Raw genomic sequence first — 16,629 nt, 5'->3', positions numbered from 1 at the left:
ATGGTATAGCTTAGTTTATGGTATAGTTAGTGTATGGTACAGCTTAGTATATGGTATAGTTTATGGCATAGTTTATGGTATAGCTTAGTTTATGGTTTAGTTTATGGTTTAGTTTATGGTTTAGTTTATGGTATAGTTTATGGTATAGTTTATGGTATAGTTTATGGTATAGTTTATGGTTTAGTTTATGGTTTAGTTTATGGTTTAGTTTATGGTATAGTTTATGGTTTAGTTTATGGTATAGTTTATGGTATAGCTTAGTTTATGGTATAGTTTATGGTATAGCTTAGTTTATGGTATAGTTTATGGTATAGCTTTATATGGTATAGTTTATGGTTTAGTTTATGGTTTAGTTTATGGTATAGCTTAGTGTATGGTATAGTTTATGGTATAGTTTATATGTAGTTTATGGTATAGGTTAGTTTATGGTATAGTTTATGGTATAGCTTAGTTTATGGTTTAGTTTATGTTTATGGTAGTTTATGGTATAGTTTATGTTATAGTTTATTTATTTATGTAGTTTATGGTATAGGTTAGTTTATGGTATAGTTTATGGTATAGCTTAGTTTATGGTTTAGCTATAGTTTATGGTATAGTTTATGGTATAGTTTAGTTTATGGTATAGCTTAGTTTATGGTAGCTTATTTATGGTTTAGTTTATGGTATAGTTTATGGTATAGCTTAGTTTATGGCTTAGCTTAGTTTATGGTATAGTTTATGGTGTAGTTTAGTTTATGGTATAGCTTAGTTTATGGTTGTAGTTTAGTTTATGGTTTAGCTTAGTTTATGGTTTAGTTTATGGTATAGTTTATGGTGTTTAGTTTATGGTATAGCTTATGTTATAGTTTATATGTAGTTTATGGTATAGCTTAGTTTATGGTATAGTGTATGGTATAGCTTAGTTTATGGTATAGTGTATGGTATAGCTTAGTTTATGGTATAGTTTATGGTATAGCTTAGTTTATGGTATAGTGTATGGTATAGCTTAGTTTATGGTATAGTTTATGGTATAGCTTAGTTTATGGTATAGTGTATGGTATAGCTTAGTTTATGGTATAGTTTATGGTATAGCTTAGTTTATGGCATAGCTTAGTTTATGGTATAGTTTATGGTATAGCTTAGTTTATGGTATAGTTTATGGTATAGCTTAGTTTATGGTTTAGTGTATGGTTTAGCTTAGTTTATGGTTTAGTTTATGGTATAGTTTATAGTTTATGGTATAGCTTAGTTTATGGTTTAGTTTATGGTATAGTTTTTATGGTATAGTTTATGGTATAGCTTAGTTTATGGTATAGTTAGTTTATGGTATAGCTTAGTTTATGGTATAGTGTATGGTATAGCTTAGTTTATGGTATAGTGTATGGTATAGCTTAGTTTATGGTATAGTGTATGGTATAGCTTGTGTATAGTTTGTGGTATAGTTTATATATAGTTTGTGGTATAGCTTAGTTTATGGTATATTTTATTGTATATCTTAGTTTATATATAGTTTATGTATAGTTTGTATAGTTTATGGTATTTTATTGTATAGCTTGGTTCATGGTATAGTTTATGTATAGTTTGTATAGTTTATGCATAGTTTGTATAGTTTATGGTATTTTATTGTATAGCTTGGTTCATGGTATAGTTTATGTATAGTTTGTATAGTTTATGCATAGTTTGTATAGTTTATGGTATCGTTTATGGTATAGCTTATGGTATCGTTTATGGCAGAGCTTTGCCTCTTATCAGCTCCGTGTACCATTAGCCTGGTTCCTTCTGAGAAGGTTTCTTTACTGACCTGATTGGCCATGGATGGAGCCTGCATATACCTGCATGTAAAGTAATACTGTATGTGTGTATAATGTACATATGTGTATAATATAAGCAGATTATGTTCCAGTATCTAGTTGTACTGTATGTGACAGCTGAAGACATACACCCGCTTGTGCAATGTGATTAGAGTGAACTCGTTAGTCACAGCTCCACAGCACGGATGACTGATCCCTTTTACGCTCAGGCAGAAAGCAGAGACACCTCAGTGGTCCTGGCAGAGGGACATGCTTCACTCAGCACCCCAGAGACCAGTTACCAGCATCATCCAATTCTGTTTTACTCACTCATTCTCACTCTCTTCAGCTTCTGCTCCTCTCTTTTGCCTCTCTTCCTGCATCTCTGTGCTTTTCGCACTAAAGACAGACTCTGTTCCTCATCTGCAGCTGTGTCTTAGCTGTTTGGCTGGCGACAGGGAATTTAGAGGGATTTAACAGAGGAGATTTTGGGAAAAGAGAGCATGAAATGAAAGAGTTGAAGAATGGAGGGGAAGGACAACGAGAGAAAGGGGGAGAGAAATCCTAACCTACTTTCCCTGTTGGGGACTGGGAGGAAACATCTATAAAGGTTGACTGACATAGAAAATGACATGAGGGAGGAAGGAGTGGGTAAGAGGAGTGATATAACACAAGACTAAAAAGGGTTATGGTTGGTAAAGACTATAGAAATCACAACATTAGAACAAACCGAAAACAGCCAGAATGATTAACCGTACATGTCAACCATAGAAACAGTAAATGTTTAGCTGTTTACACTGGAGTAAGTGCGTTGAAAACAGTTATTTTCCCTTCATATCAGAGAGCTATATCAATGTCCATGAAGTGCACTCACACATTAGTTAATTGGCGTGTGCGTTTACAGATTTCATTCAACCGCGATAGTGCTTGTTCCCTCTTGTAACAGTTCATGTTGAACAAATGGTTTTAGCTATCCCCAGCATGGCCAGCTGTTCCAACCCTCCGTGGTACAGCCTGGATCCTCTTCATATTCACATGATACTGTATACACTATACAATCCCAGCCACTACTGTATGTACTAGATGGGATCTAACTCCAAGTCGCCAAGGCCCTTAACACTTCCTTTACGTACCATTCATAGTGTTGTAGGCTGTAGCTTATTCTCTCAGCACCAGAGGATAATCAACTCAATCCGCTGTGACATGTAGCCTACATGGTAGACCTATCTAAAGCCCAGTATATGTTGAGGTGATTCAGGTCAGATTCCACTGTAGGTGATGACCGATACAAACAAATAATTACAGTAGAGGTGATATACCATGTCCCATAATGCATCTGCTTATGGGATTGGAATCATCAGCCTTCCATTTCCCTACACACTCATCTTGACAGAGTCAGCTGTTGGACCAGAGCGGTGTGTGTCGGTTCGCTGAGCATCCGTGTGTGTGTGTGTGTGTGTGTGTGTGTGTGTGTGTGTGTGTGTGTGTGTGTGTGTGTGTGTGTGTGTGTATCTGAGGAACAATGGTTCTGCTCCAGTGCTGCTGTTCTTGTCACTCTCGGTTTTATTGTCTGTGTTTATCTGGGATCTAACAGGCCTCTTGGAATTAGCCTCAGATGATTACCTAGGGCTGTTATCTCCCTGCCTCGTCTGCTCCTTATCTTCTTTCTGCCTCTTCTCCCTGTCTTCATATCTCTTCCCCCTCTTTCCCACGGGATTAGAACTGATTCCCAACTTGTTTTGGAGAAGACACATATTTTGATATGCACAGTAAAGATATTTACCCAGTTGCTTACACACAAACACGAACTGACTCTTCCAACTTGCTCTCACTCTGGCAGGAATATTTACACACACAGGCACATGCACACATTAAAACACACACACACCCCAACAGTGTCAGGGTCCAGTTCATCCCACTGGTCAGAGCTTTTCTCTGATTCAGCGGCAGACGAGGGTAGACGCGGCAGACGAGGGTAGACGCGGCAGACGAGGGTAGACGCGGCAGACGAGGGTAGACGCGGCAGACGAGGGTAGACGCGGCAGACGAGGGTGAAGTGCAGGACATGTTCTCTTTTCTCTTCTTCCTGTCCACTCTGTCTCCACACAACGGATATTAGCCTGATGTCACAGCCCAGACACGTGATTGGTCAGATACTATTCTTAGTCTGTTGAGGGGCTACTGCCTGTCTGCCAAGGTTGGTGTAAAACATTTAGTTTAATTCCAGTCAATTCAGGAAGTATACTGAAATTCACATTTCAATTCCAACTCAATGCTTTTCAATGAGGGAAGTTTGGAATTGGAATTAGAATTTGGTTGACTTCCTGAATTGACTGGGATAGAAATGTAATTGAAACCAACCCTCCTGTGTGTTTTCCACTCTCTCTCCTTTCCTCCTCAGAGGTGTGGTGGAGTGAGTCTAATAACACTGGGAACAAACACTTACTGTAGATTACCCTTCTGCTTCACATCAGTCAACTGGTGCTGTGTGGAAACAGAAATGTTACGTGATTGTGTTTTAATGTCAAGGAAGTTAAGTACAGCAGCCAATGTCCTGTCTACAACACAAACACTCCGGCAATGGTACCTTGACTCCTTAAGAGAGCAGTAAGAATAGAGACACGCAGCAGCATGATGGGAGGGGGATCATTTAAAAGACGTCGGTTGAAATAATGTGCAACATGATTCACCATGCCGACAGGGTCCAGGCACATCCGTGAATAATTCATTGCTACAGTTTGTTCTCTCTCTTTCCCTCGTCCCTCTCTTTCTGTGTCCCTCTCCCTTCACTCGCTCCCTCTCCATCTCGACGCGCTCTTCTATCTCCCTCTCTTTCTGTGTCCCTCTCCCTTCACTCGCTCCCTCTCCATCTCGACACGCTCTTCTATCTCCCTCTCTTTCTGTGTCCCTCTCCCTTCACTCTCTCCCTCCATCTCGACACGCTCCCTCCATCTCTGTGTCCCTCTCCCTTCACGCTCTTCTATCTCCACGCTCCTCTATCTCCTCTTTTCTGTGTCCCTCTCCCTTCACTCCTTCACTCGCTCCCTCCATCCATCTCTCCCTCTCTTTCTGACCCTCTCCCTTCACGCTCTTCTATCTCCCTCTCTGTACTGATTGTATCTCCAAAGTGTTTTCAGCTGCTCCAATTCGGGAGGATGTAGCTATTAACAGTGGTGAAAGAGGGATGGTTGTACAGTATTGACTATGTGATATGCTTCTGAACAGGATCACCACCCTACTACTGAACAGCTTTTAGCAGACTGAGAATCAGTGTTTCAGAGTAATGATCCATGCAGGAGTAGGATGGGATGAAGCCCAATAACTCACTTCCCTAACACATGTTCACAGATTTACTGTGTGGACATGTGTTTGTCAGTCAGCGGTCAGTCACTCGGCAACCTCTAGTTTGTGTTGATCATCTCCTTCCAATTTAATGTCATGGTTCATATTAGAGTTAGTTTAATGTTGCTATGGAACCATTAGTCGCTATGATCTATGTTTCCCTAATGGAGGGGGAGTGGTATTGGGGCACGCACATAGGAACACAGAGCCTCTGCTTCAGAGGCTGTTAGCTCATTCAAACTCTCCAGTCGTAATTTTTCTTAGACCTGAGACTTTTCTTTCTCTCTCATTTCTATAAATAAGGGAAGGTAACATGTTATTCTCTGCTATTCCGCTGTATTGTGGATCCCGAGGGCATTTTACATTTATATTTCATGAATTCATAAGTTGGATTCCGTTACGCTTTAGTGTTAGGGTGGCTATCAGCTAGGTCCTTGCTGTTGGAGTAATAAACACATGGTTTTCTCCAGAAGAACCAACAAATGTTTTGTTGAGGCAAGTCACTTCGGAAATGGGAAATAGTTGATGTTGTCTGAGTACCATGCATAAAAGAGTGAGTTTCACAGTTTAGGGCCCTCAATAAAGCAACATGCACTCAGTGGGTGTAAAATGTATCTACTGTTATCTGGTTTCTGCGGCTGTCACGAGCCTGGCACGTTCCTCACTCCAATGGTGGGTCTTTTTTGTAATAAAAAAAAAATGACTGGACTCCTGCGAATGTGATGTTGATGATGAGGGTTTCAAATGAAACTGTGTGGGTGTGAACATGGGGATCACTAGCCACGTGCTGACATTAAGCCACGTGTTGTGTGAGAGAGTTGAGGTCTGTGTGGGCAAGTGGCTTTCTGAGAACTTGTGCATAGCCTAAATTAAATCAAATACCTTGTCGTTTTCAAGACGTGCTCTCTCGCTCAGTTCAGGGCCCTCAATAAAGCTAACTGGATCTCTCACTGTCTCTCTCTCTCTCTGTTTCTCTCTCTATGTTTCTCTCTCGCTGTCTCTCTCTGTCTCTCTCTCTACAGATCCTGGTAGGGGAGCTGGTGGCGTTCTTTCTGAAGGCTGAGGGGACGCAAGAGAAGACCATAGTGACAGCAGACTGCTGCTACTTCAACCCCCTGCTGCGACGCATCGTCCGCTTCCTAGGTAACCACTACAGCCTCTAGAGTTTAGACCAACACCACCCAGCCCTGACTGAACTAGTCTTGAATGATTAGTGTGTCCAACAAGATAAATATATACACACCTGGAATTGGAAATATCTACAAAAGGGTACCTACATTTGATGTATTTCTAAAGGAAAATGTAGACATTGATTGTATTTGTCACTTTGCACAGGATATAACTGGTGTAAAACAGTACAGTGAGAGCTCTTTCCCAACAATGCAGTAATCATAATAATAATAATAGTACAGATAATAATAATATAGATGATAATAATAATAGTACAGATAATAATAATATAGATGATAATAATAATAGTACAGGTAATAATAATATAGATGATAATAATAGTACAGGTAATAATAATATAGATGATAATAATAGTACAGGTAATAATAATATAGATGATAATAATAGTACAGGTAATAATAATATAGATGATAATAATAGTACAGGTAATAATAATATAGATGATAATAATAATATAGATGATAATAATAATAGTACAGGTAATAATAATAATATAGATGATAATAATAATAGTACAGGTAATAATAATAATATAGATGATAATAATAATAGTACAGGTAATAATAATATAGATGATAATAATAGTACAGGTAATAATATTAATAATTATAATATTAATTATAATATAGATGATGATAATAGTATAAAAAATATAAATAATGATCATCATAATAATATATATATAGATATAAATAATCATGTAGATGATGATAATAATAATAATAATCATATAGATAATATTAATAAATATAAATAATACTCATAATATTATCGATATTAATAATTACAATGCCAATAATAATATAGATGATAATAATATAAATAATAATGATCATAATAATAATATATAGATATAGATAATGTAGATGATCATAATAATAATATAGATAATATGAATAGATATAAATAGTAATCATAATACTATAGATATAAATAATAATAATATAAATAAGAATAATATGTGTAATATGTATTATTATAATAAATAATAATAATATAGATATAAATAAGAATAATATAGATAATAATATAGAAAAGAATAATATAAACAATATATTATTATAATAATAACTAACAATATAAATAATATTGACGATAAATATGAATCATAATATAGATAATAATAGTCATGTAAATAATATAGATGATGATGATAATAATTATATAAATAATAATATAGATATAAATAATAATATAGATAATAATAATAATGATAATATTGATAATATTAATCATAATATAGATCATATAGATAATAATAATATAATGACAGGCCTTAAGGTTATTATAGCTGCTGGTTGTGGGAAGGTGGATGGTTGTCCAAAACATCTGCTGAAAAACAGCAAGTGAGAGAACATGGGTAAGTTGACATAAGAAATACATCCCAAGATTGACACCCATTGGTTGAAAGAGAGGAAAGTGATAGGTTTAACAGTAAGCCTGCAGAATGTGCATTATTGTGCCGTGCTTATAGATAGGTGAATGACATTCTGCACATGACTAATACGATAGAGGATAAGAACTAGACGCTATGATGATAAAAGTTTGTATTCATTCCCACTATGCCAGTATAATAGAGTGAATTATACTTTGCGGCTTGTTTTGCGGTATAATAGAGTGAATTATGTTTTGCGGCTTGATGAAGTTAAACAAGCATTCAGACAAGCCTTCCTGATTGAACTTGCTACATTTGAAGAAACATGAGAATGCAAGTAACACAACAATGAAACAGGAAGAGACATGAGAATGCAAGTAAAACAACAATGAAACAGGAAGAGACATGACAATGCAAGTAACACAACAATGAAACAGGAAGAGACATGAGAATGCAAGTAACACAACAATGAAACAGGAAGAGACATGACAATGCAAGTAACACAACAATGAAACAGGAAGAGACATGAGAATGCAAGTAACACAACAATGAAACAGGAAGAGACACGAGAATGCAAGTAACACAACAATAAAACAGGAAGAGACACGAGAATGCAAGTAACACAACAATGAAACAGGAAGAGACACGACAATGCAAGTAAAACAACAATGAAACAGGAAGAGACACGACAATGCAAGTAACACAACAATGAAACAGGAAGAGACATGAGAATGCAAGTAACACAACAATGAAACAGGAAGAGACATGACAATGCAAGTAACACACCAATGAAACAGGAAGAGACATGAGAATGCAAGTAACACAACAATGAAACAGGAAGAGACACGAGAATGCAAGTAACACAACAATAAAACAGGAAGAGAAACGAGAATGCAAGTAAAACAACAATGAAACAGGAAGAGACACGACAATGCAAGTAACACAACAATGAAACAGGAAGAGACACGAGAATGCAAGTAACACAACAATGAAACAGGAAGAGACATGAGAATGCAAGTAACACAACAATGAAACAGGAAGAGACACGAGAATGCAAGTAACACAACAATGAAACAGGAAGAGACACGAGAATGCAAGTAACACAACAATGAAACAGGAAGAGACACGATAATGCAAGTAACACAGCAATGAAACAGGAAGAGACATGAGAATGCAAGTAACACAACAATGAAACAGGAAGAGACACGAGAATGCAAGTAACACAACAATGAAACAGGAAGAGACACGAGAATGCAAGTAACACAACAATGAAACAGGAAGAGACACGAGAATGCAAGTAACACAACAATGAAACAGGAAGAGACACGAGAATGCAAGTAACACAACAATGAAACAGGAAGAGACACGATAATGCAAGTAACACAGCAATGAAACAGGAAGAGACATGAGAATGCAAGTAACACAACAATGAAACAGGAAGAGACATGAGAATGCAAGTAACACAACAATGAAACAGGAAGAGACACGAGAATGCAAGTAACACAGCAATGAAACAGGAAGAGACATGAGAATGCAAGTAACACAACAATGAAACAGGAAGAGACATGAGAATGCAAGTAACACAACAATGAAACAGGAAGAGACACGAGAATGCAAGTAACACAACAATGAAACAGGAAGAGACATGAGAATGCAAGTAACACAGCAATGAAACAGGAAGAGACATGAGAATGCAAGTAACACAACAATGAAACAGGAAGAGACATGAGAATGCAAGTAACACAACAATGAAACAGGAAGAGACATGAGAATGCAAGTAACACAGCAATGAAACAGGAAGAGACACGAGAATGCAAGTAACACAACAATGAAACAGGAAGAGACATGAGAATGCAAGTAACACAACAATGAAACAGGAAGAGACATGAGAATGCAAGTAACACAACAATGAAACAGGAAGAGACATGAGAATGCAAGTAACACAACAATGAAACAGGAAGAGACATGAGAATGCAAGTAACACAGCAATGAAACAGGAAGAGACAAGAGAATGCAAGTAACACAACAATGAAACAGGAAGAGACACGATAATGCAAGTAACACAGCAATGAAACAGGAAGAGACATGAGAATGCAAGTAACACAACAATGAAACAGGAAGAGACATGAGAATGCAAGTAACACAACAATGAAACAGGAAGAGACATGAGAATGCAAGTAACACAACAATGAAACAGGAAGAGACATGAGAATGCAAGTAAAACAACAATGAAACGGAAGAGACATGAGAATGCAAGTAACACAACAATGAAACAGGAAGAGACATGAGAATGCAAGTAAAACAACAATGAAACGGAAGAGACATGAGAATGCAAGTAACACAGCAATGAAACAGGAAGAGACACGAGAATGCAAGTAACACAGCAATGAAACAGGAAGAGACATGAGAATGCAAGTAACACAGCAATGAAACAGGAAGGGACATGAGAATGCAAGTAACACAACAATGAAACAGGAAGAGACATGCCTCAGCAGTTTGATGATGGCTAAAACTGGTGTGAAGAATTTCAGACAGATTTGCACGTTCATCACTTCAGGTGATCATGAAGGCTTTTGCAATTTCACACCTCAGCTGATAACAGGGGATCCGAGGGGGGCTGGGGATAACTAAACTCGTCCTATTTTAGTTGGCTGTCATTGCTCTCTCTCGCTCTTTCTCTCTTTCTCTCTCTCCCTCAGGGGTGTTCTCCTTTGGCCTGTTCACCACCACCATCTTTGCCAACGCGGGTCAGGTGGTGACAGGAAACCAGACGCCTCACTTTCTGTCTGCCTGCCGGCCTAACTACACGGCCCTGGGGTGCACATCCAACATGCAATACATCACCCAGCCCCGTGCCTGCACTGGAAACCCCCTGGTAGTGGCATCCGCACGCAAATCCTTCCCTTCCAAGGACGCAGCCCTTAGTGTCTACTCTGCAGTCTACACTGTGGTAGGTTCTGGTCTGGGGAGTAGGAGTTTGGACAGTTTGATACACATGTTATGGTATACCACCCTATAGTATAGAGTTGATACCCAGCCTACAGTATTACAATTCCTGACAGTCCTCCTGGTCTCCTCCCCCTACCTGTCTGTCTCAGATGTATGTGACGCTGGTATTCCGGACCAAAGGCACTCGGCTGACCAAGCCTACGGTCAGCCTGACCCTGCTATGCCTGGCCATACTGGTGGGAGTGGTCAAGGTGGCAGAGTACCGCAACCACTGGGCCGACGTCCTGGCCGGCTTCTTCACTGGAGGAGCCATCGCTGTGTTTCTGGTGAGAGGGAGGGAGGGGAGGGGAGGATGGTGGGAGCTGCTGAGGGAATGGTGAGAGGGAGGGAGGGGAGGGGAGGATGGAGGATAGAGGGAGCTGCTGAGGGAATGGTGAGAGGGAGGGAGGGGAGGATGGAGGGAGCTGCTGAGGGAATGGAGGGAGAAGAGGGTGGTTAGGGAAGTCATTATTCAGGGAGATGTGGGTGATAGAATGTAACAGTGATGTATATTGCTGACATTTTCCGTTGATATTTAAGATCATAAGCACAGGGGCTGTTAATCCTGGTACTTCTCGCCATGGGATGAGAAATGTCACTCTCATTTCGCTTACAGTGAGCCCCAAAAGTATAATATTGAGGAGTGAGAAATTTAGAGGCCGGAATTTCATACCCCCCCCAAAAAAAAAAAATGCTAACCTTCCCTATTATTTTAGTGGTAAGAGGTTATTTATGATTCATTTTATCTTTAATCATGTTAGCATCCACATTAATGTAGACGTGTTTTGAAGATATTCTATTCTTATTTACAATAAAAGTGACTCCAAAATGACACAATACATTATTTACCATTCGTAAATTATACTAAATTAGGCTAATTGACATCATTTGAATCAATTGGAGGTGTACCTGTGGATGTATTTCAAGGCCTACCTTCAAACTCAGTGCCTCTCCTGCTTGACATCATGGGAAAATCAAAATAAATCAGCCAAGACCTCAGAAAAAAAAAAACATTGTAGACCTCCACAAGTCTGGTTCATCCTTGGGAGCAATTTCCAAACAGCTGAAGGTACCACGTATTTACAATAGTATGCAAGTATAAACACCATGGGACCACGCAGCCGTCATACCGCTCAGGAAGGAGACTCATTCTGTCTCCTAGAGATGAACGTACGTTGGTGTGAAAAGTGCAAATCAATCCCAGAACAACAGCAAAGGACCTTGTGAAGATGCTGGAGGAAACGGGTACAAAAGTATCTATATCCACAGTAAAACGAGTCCTATATCGACATAACCTGAAAGGCCGCTCAGCAAGGAAGAAGCCACTGCTCCAAAACCGCCATAAAAAAGCCAGACTACGGTTTGCAACTGCACACGGGGACCAAGATCGTACTTTTTGGAGAAATGTCCTCTGGTCTGATGAAACAAAAATATAACTGTTTGGCCATAATGACCATCATTATGTTAGAAGGAAAAAGGGGGCGGATTGCAAGCCGAAAAACACCATCCCAACCGTGAAGCATGGGGGTGACAGCATCATGTTGTGGGGGTGATTTGCTGCAGTAGGGACTGGTGCACTTCACAAAATAGATAGAATCATGAGGCTGGAAAATTATGTGGATATATTGAAGAAACATCTCAAGACATCAGTCAGGAAGTTCAAGCTTGGTCGCAAATGGGTCTTTCAAATTGACAATTACCACAAGCATACTTCCATAATTTTGGCATTACCTTTTATTTTCTTATTAACTCAGTTTTTCCCTCCCCCTCTCTCTCTCTCTCTCTCTCTCCCGTTCTCTTTCTCACTCCTCTCTCTCCAGGTGACGTGTGTGATCAACAACTTCCAGCAGACGAGGCCCCCTCCCCCTCCCCCGCGACCCCAGCGCCCTGAGTCGGTGCTAGGAATGCCCATGGTGGCTCTGCCCTGTGTGGAGAGTCCACTCGAAAAGTTAAGTGGAACTCAGGTAAGGGGTGGGGGTGGGTGAGCGGCAGGGCTGCACACACAGGGGGGGGCAGACATGCACCCCTTCTCTCTCCTTCTGTCGTTCCCCCAATCCCAAAAGTAGATGTCCCCTCAGTGCATGCCCCAGCACCACCCCTTACCCCTTAACCCTGACCAAAGCACAAGAACACCAAACCTTGTCTTTAGAGGGAGCCGTTTGCAGTAGTCTCTTTCTCAGCATTCATTCACCATCCCTCAGTGGTTTAAGCTTTGAAGGACTCTTAGAACTTTGAAGTGAATGAGAGGAGCACTGTGAGCTCTTTAGATAAGGGAGAGCAGAAGGCACTAGAGAAGGACAACCTGTTGGAAGTGTGATTCAAGGGAGCAGCTTTGAGATTGCTTGTGTCTCCTCTTGTCTGTCACCTACACTAACCCTCACCTGACCTCCTCTCCCCTGTCTCCCACCTTGCTCTTTTCCCTTATCCCTCACTTGATCTCTATCCTTCTATCTCTGTCACCAGCATCCTGCACTCTCCTCCTCCTGCCCCCCCTACACTCCCTATGTTCACCACCCATTTTGACCAACTTTGGATCTTTTTCTCTTGCTCCTCACTCGTTTTTCTTTTTTTCATCACTCTTTCCACCCCATCTTTCTCTCTTTCATTCCCTCTCTCTCTCTCCTTCTTCCTCCCTCTCTTCTCTTCTGTCCCTCCCTCTCTTTTTCACTCCTCTCTCTCCCCTGCAGACTCCGAGGGGGTCTCCTTTCACAGAGATCACATGACCATCAGCCGTATCGGTTCCCCGCCACCCCAGATGTCCTCATTCCGTCTCGCTCCATTTCCAGCGAAGTCTAGACCAGCCACACGAACATGAACACTCACACGAACACCACTGCGCCGCCCACCCGGCAGGCCGCTACTCCACCCTCTACAGATCCTACTCCACGCAGGTCTAGACTTTCAAAACACACGCACACAAGCACAACACACACAGCATACTCAGACTTCTACGCACCTCCCCCTAACCTTGTCCAAGCCCAAACCCCTGGGGGAACCGAAAGGTGAGCTCATGAAGTGAGACTCACAAAGACTTAACAGCTGTCCAGCTGAACATTCAGTACAGTGTCAGGTACAGTTATGCCTCTTTCATTCAGTTGTTTTCAGAGGCTTCTTTTTTGTTTTGTAGACTTTTTTTTTTTTTAAATGTACTTCATTGTGTGAAGTCCACATTTCACTGACATCACAAGGTGATGTTTCATCTTCTACGTGCTTGTAAGGAGAACCTGTCAGAATCCATTTGAGAACTGTGTTCTTTTGTGTTTTCAACTGTCTGTCGGAGATGTCCTTCCTCACAGGCAATGCAGCCAGTCATCCGGAAACATTTCAGTCATTTGTGTCTCTGTGCAATTGTAAGATGAATCCAAACAACCGCTCAATGAACGCTCTCCGCTGGCTTTAGGGCTCATTTTCAGTATCCTAGAATGAGCCAATCATCAAATATCTGCAAGAGTCAACAAGCTCAAATGTTTACGGACCAATCACCTTCTGTAGCAACTGTGGTACTTAATTACTGCACCTTCCAAATACAGCATAGAGACAACACACACAGATCAGACCTCTCTTCAGCTCTGCACGACATTACCCAGATCAAAGGATTCTGTTCATATCACTGAGGAGAAGACGATACAAGAACAAACAGGATGAAACTGCAGACGGTTTATTTTTCTGCGCTTTCGATTGGTTGCAGCTGCCGCAAGTCAGCGTGAAATAGATACAGATTTGGTAAGACCGGATGGGACACATTTTGAAATACATCACAAGTGACAGGACATGAGCTTTGTACAGTACAAAACATTTGATTTTACACTCAATGTATCTGGACAGGGAACCTTGGTTACCAAAGCTTTGCCATTGTGATGTCACTAAAATACTTGTTTACTTACACACCCCTTTTGCCTGGAATGGAACGGATCACATCGGCATGGAACGGATCACATCGGCATGGAACGGATCACATCGGCATGGAACGGATCACATCGGCATGGAACGGATCACATCGGCATGGAACGGATCACCACACTGGAAAACCAAGATTCCCTGTCTCTGGGCTGTAGAGAGATATTATTGGACTTTGCCTATTCATGTGATAATGTGATTTATTTATGAGGAGATTGATCGTAGATGTATTTATTTGATGTGTATATATGGTGTGGTTGCCACAAACAGTTTACTTTTGATTTGCACAGCCCTCACTCATATCCAGTGGTGTAAAGTACTTCAGTAAAAATACTTTAAAGTACTACTTACTGTAAGTAGTTTTTTGGGGTATCTGTACTGTACTTTACTATTTATATTTTGCCTACTTTTACTTGACTACATTCCTGAAGAAAATGATGTACTTTTTACTCCATACATTTCCCCTGACACCCAAATATTTTTTTATGCTTAGTAGGACAGGAAAATGGTCAAATTCATGCACTAATCAAGATAACATCCCTGGTCATCCCTACTGCCTCTGATCTGGAGGAGTCACGAAACACAAATGCTTTGTTTGTAAATTATGTGAGTGTTGTAGTGTGCCCTTGGCTATCCATAAATTAAAAAGATTTGCTTAATATAAGGAATTTGAAATGATTTATACATTTACGTTTAATTAAGTATATTTTAGCAATTACATTTACTTTTGATACTTAAGTATATTTAAAACCAAATACTTTTAGACTTACTCAAGTAGTATTTTACTGTGTGACTTTCATTTTTACTTGAGTTATTTTCTGTTAAGGTATCTTTTAACTTTTACTCAAGTATGCTCATATCTCACCCTCCACCCTCCACTCCCTCCCACTGGCAGATGGTTTTCTACCACTGCTCATATCTCACCCTCCACCCTCCACTCCCTCCCACTGGCAGATGGTTTTCTACCACTGCTCATATCTCACCCTCCACCCTCCACTCCCTCCCACTGGCGGATGGTTTTCTACCACTGCTCATATCTCACCCTCCACCCTCCACTCCCTCCCACTGGCAGATGGTTTTCTACCACTGCTCATATCTCACCCTCCACCCTCCACTCCCTCCCACTGGCAGATGGTTTTCTACCACTGGTTGGTTCTCTTCTTTGTGTTGTATCCTGACTATACCGCCACGGTGCTGTGGAATGTTTCCCTCTGCTGGACAACACACACACACAAACGCTCATAAGAAAACATACATTTAATATTGACAAACTTACCAAAATACACACACTTTTGGATGTACATACACATACTCACCCAACGAAACAAACACACACACTCACTTACCTCTCCTAATCTCTAGGCTATAACTCCCCTCTTTTCCACTTTCTTACACTTAACCCTGTTTGTATGGTTTTGTAAATAGTTATTTTTTGTAATGAGAATGTGATTTTTACACAGACACCCCACTGCTCTCCTTACATTAAGTTGTTATGGAGAAATGGGGACATTAATTGTATCAACTTTATTACTGAAGACAAGAGTGTATGTAAAGGTCCTGGTCCACTCTAAATCAGGCCTGGATTGGACCTCTCCTCGTCCCAAACTGGCAGCCATTCTGCATGAAACCAGGTGCCCTCCCGGACCAAGGTTGGAGTCAACCAAAGATGACTCGTAGTTTTATGCTAACAATAGAATCCCCTCGTGGTTTAGTTTCTCTTGTAATAGTTCACCTGCCAGCCCATATTGGGCCAGTAACCAAAATGTTGCTGGATTGAATCCCCGAGTTGACAAAGTAAAAATCTGTGGTTCTGCCCCTGAGCAAGGCAGTTAACCCACTCTTCCCCGGGCAACGATGACATTGATTAAGGCAGCCCCCCCCCCGTGCCTCTCTGATTCAGAGGGGTTGGGTTGAATGCATTCAGTTATACAGCTGACTAGGTGTCCCCTTGTGAATGCATTCGGCAGTACAGCTGACTAGGTATCCCATGTGAATGCATTCAGCAGTACAGCTGACTAGGTATCCCCCTGTGAATGCATTCAGCAGTACAGATGACTAGGTGTCCCC

General features: G+C 40.4%; 1 protein-coding gene across 48 annotated transcripts in view; it reads left to right on the top strand.

Annotated features, from left to right (window-relative positions):
- The window catches only part of LOC118365535 (phospholipid phosphatase-related protein type 5-like), a 77,250-nt gene that overhangs the window by 58,647 nt on the left and 1,974 nt on the right, over positions 1 to 16,629 (top strand). For 32 of the 48 annotated variants that reach the window (XM_052491227.1, XM_052491222.1, XM_052491228.1 and 29 more), the window contains exons 4-8: positions 6,134 to 6,254; positions 10,377 to 10,627; positions 10,776 to 10,952; positions 12,486 to 12,613; positions 13,353 to 16,502. In XM_052491227.1, coding sequence (XP_052347187.1) covers positions 6,134 to 6,254; positions 10,377 to 10,627; positions 10,776 to 10,952; positions 12,486 to 12,613; positions 13,353 to 13,461 — 786 coding nt within the window. In that variant the 3' untranslated portion in view covers positions 13,462 to 16,502. Of the gene's footprint in view, positions 1 to 6,133; positions 6,255 to 10,376; positions 10,628 to 10,775; positions 10,953 to 12,485; positions 12,614 to 13,352; positions 16,622 to 16,629 lie in introns of those variants that run through there. The other 16 variants (XM_052491226.1, XM_052491225.1, XM_052491218.1 and 13 more) reach the window with 5 other exon arrangements.

This window comes from Oncorhynchus keta, chromosome 32, assembly GCF_023373465.1.
Source record: "Oncorhynchus keta strain PuntledgeMale-10-30-2019 chromosome 32, Oket_V2, whole genome shotgun sequence".
In the NCBI taxonomy this organism is placed as follows: domain Eukaryota; kingdom Metazoa; phylum Chordata; class Actinopteri; order Salmoniformes; family Salmonidae; genus Oncorhynchus; species Oncorhynchus keta.
Note: the sequence above shows the minus strand (reverse complement) of the source record. Positions and strands in the feature narration are given on the sequence as shown.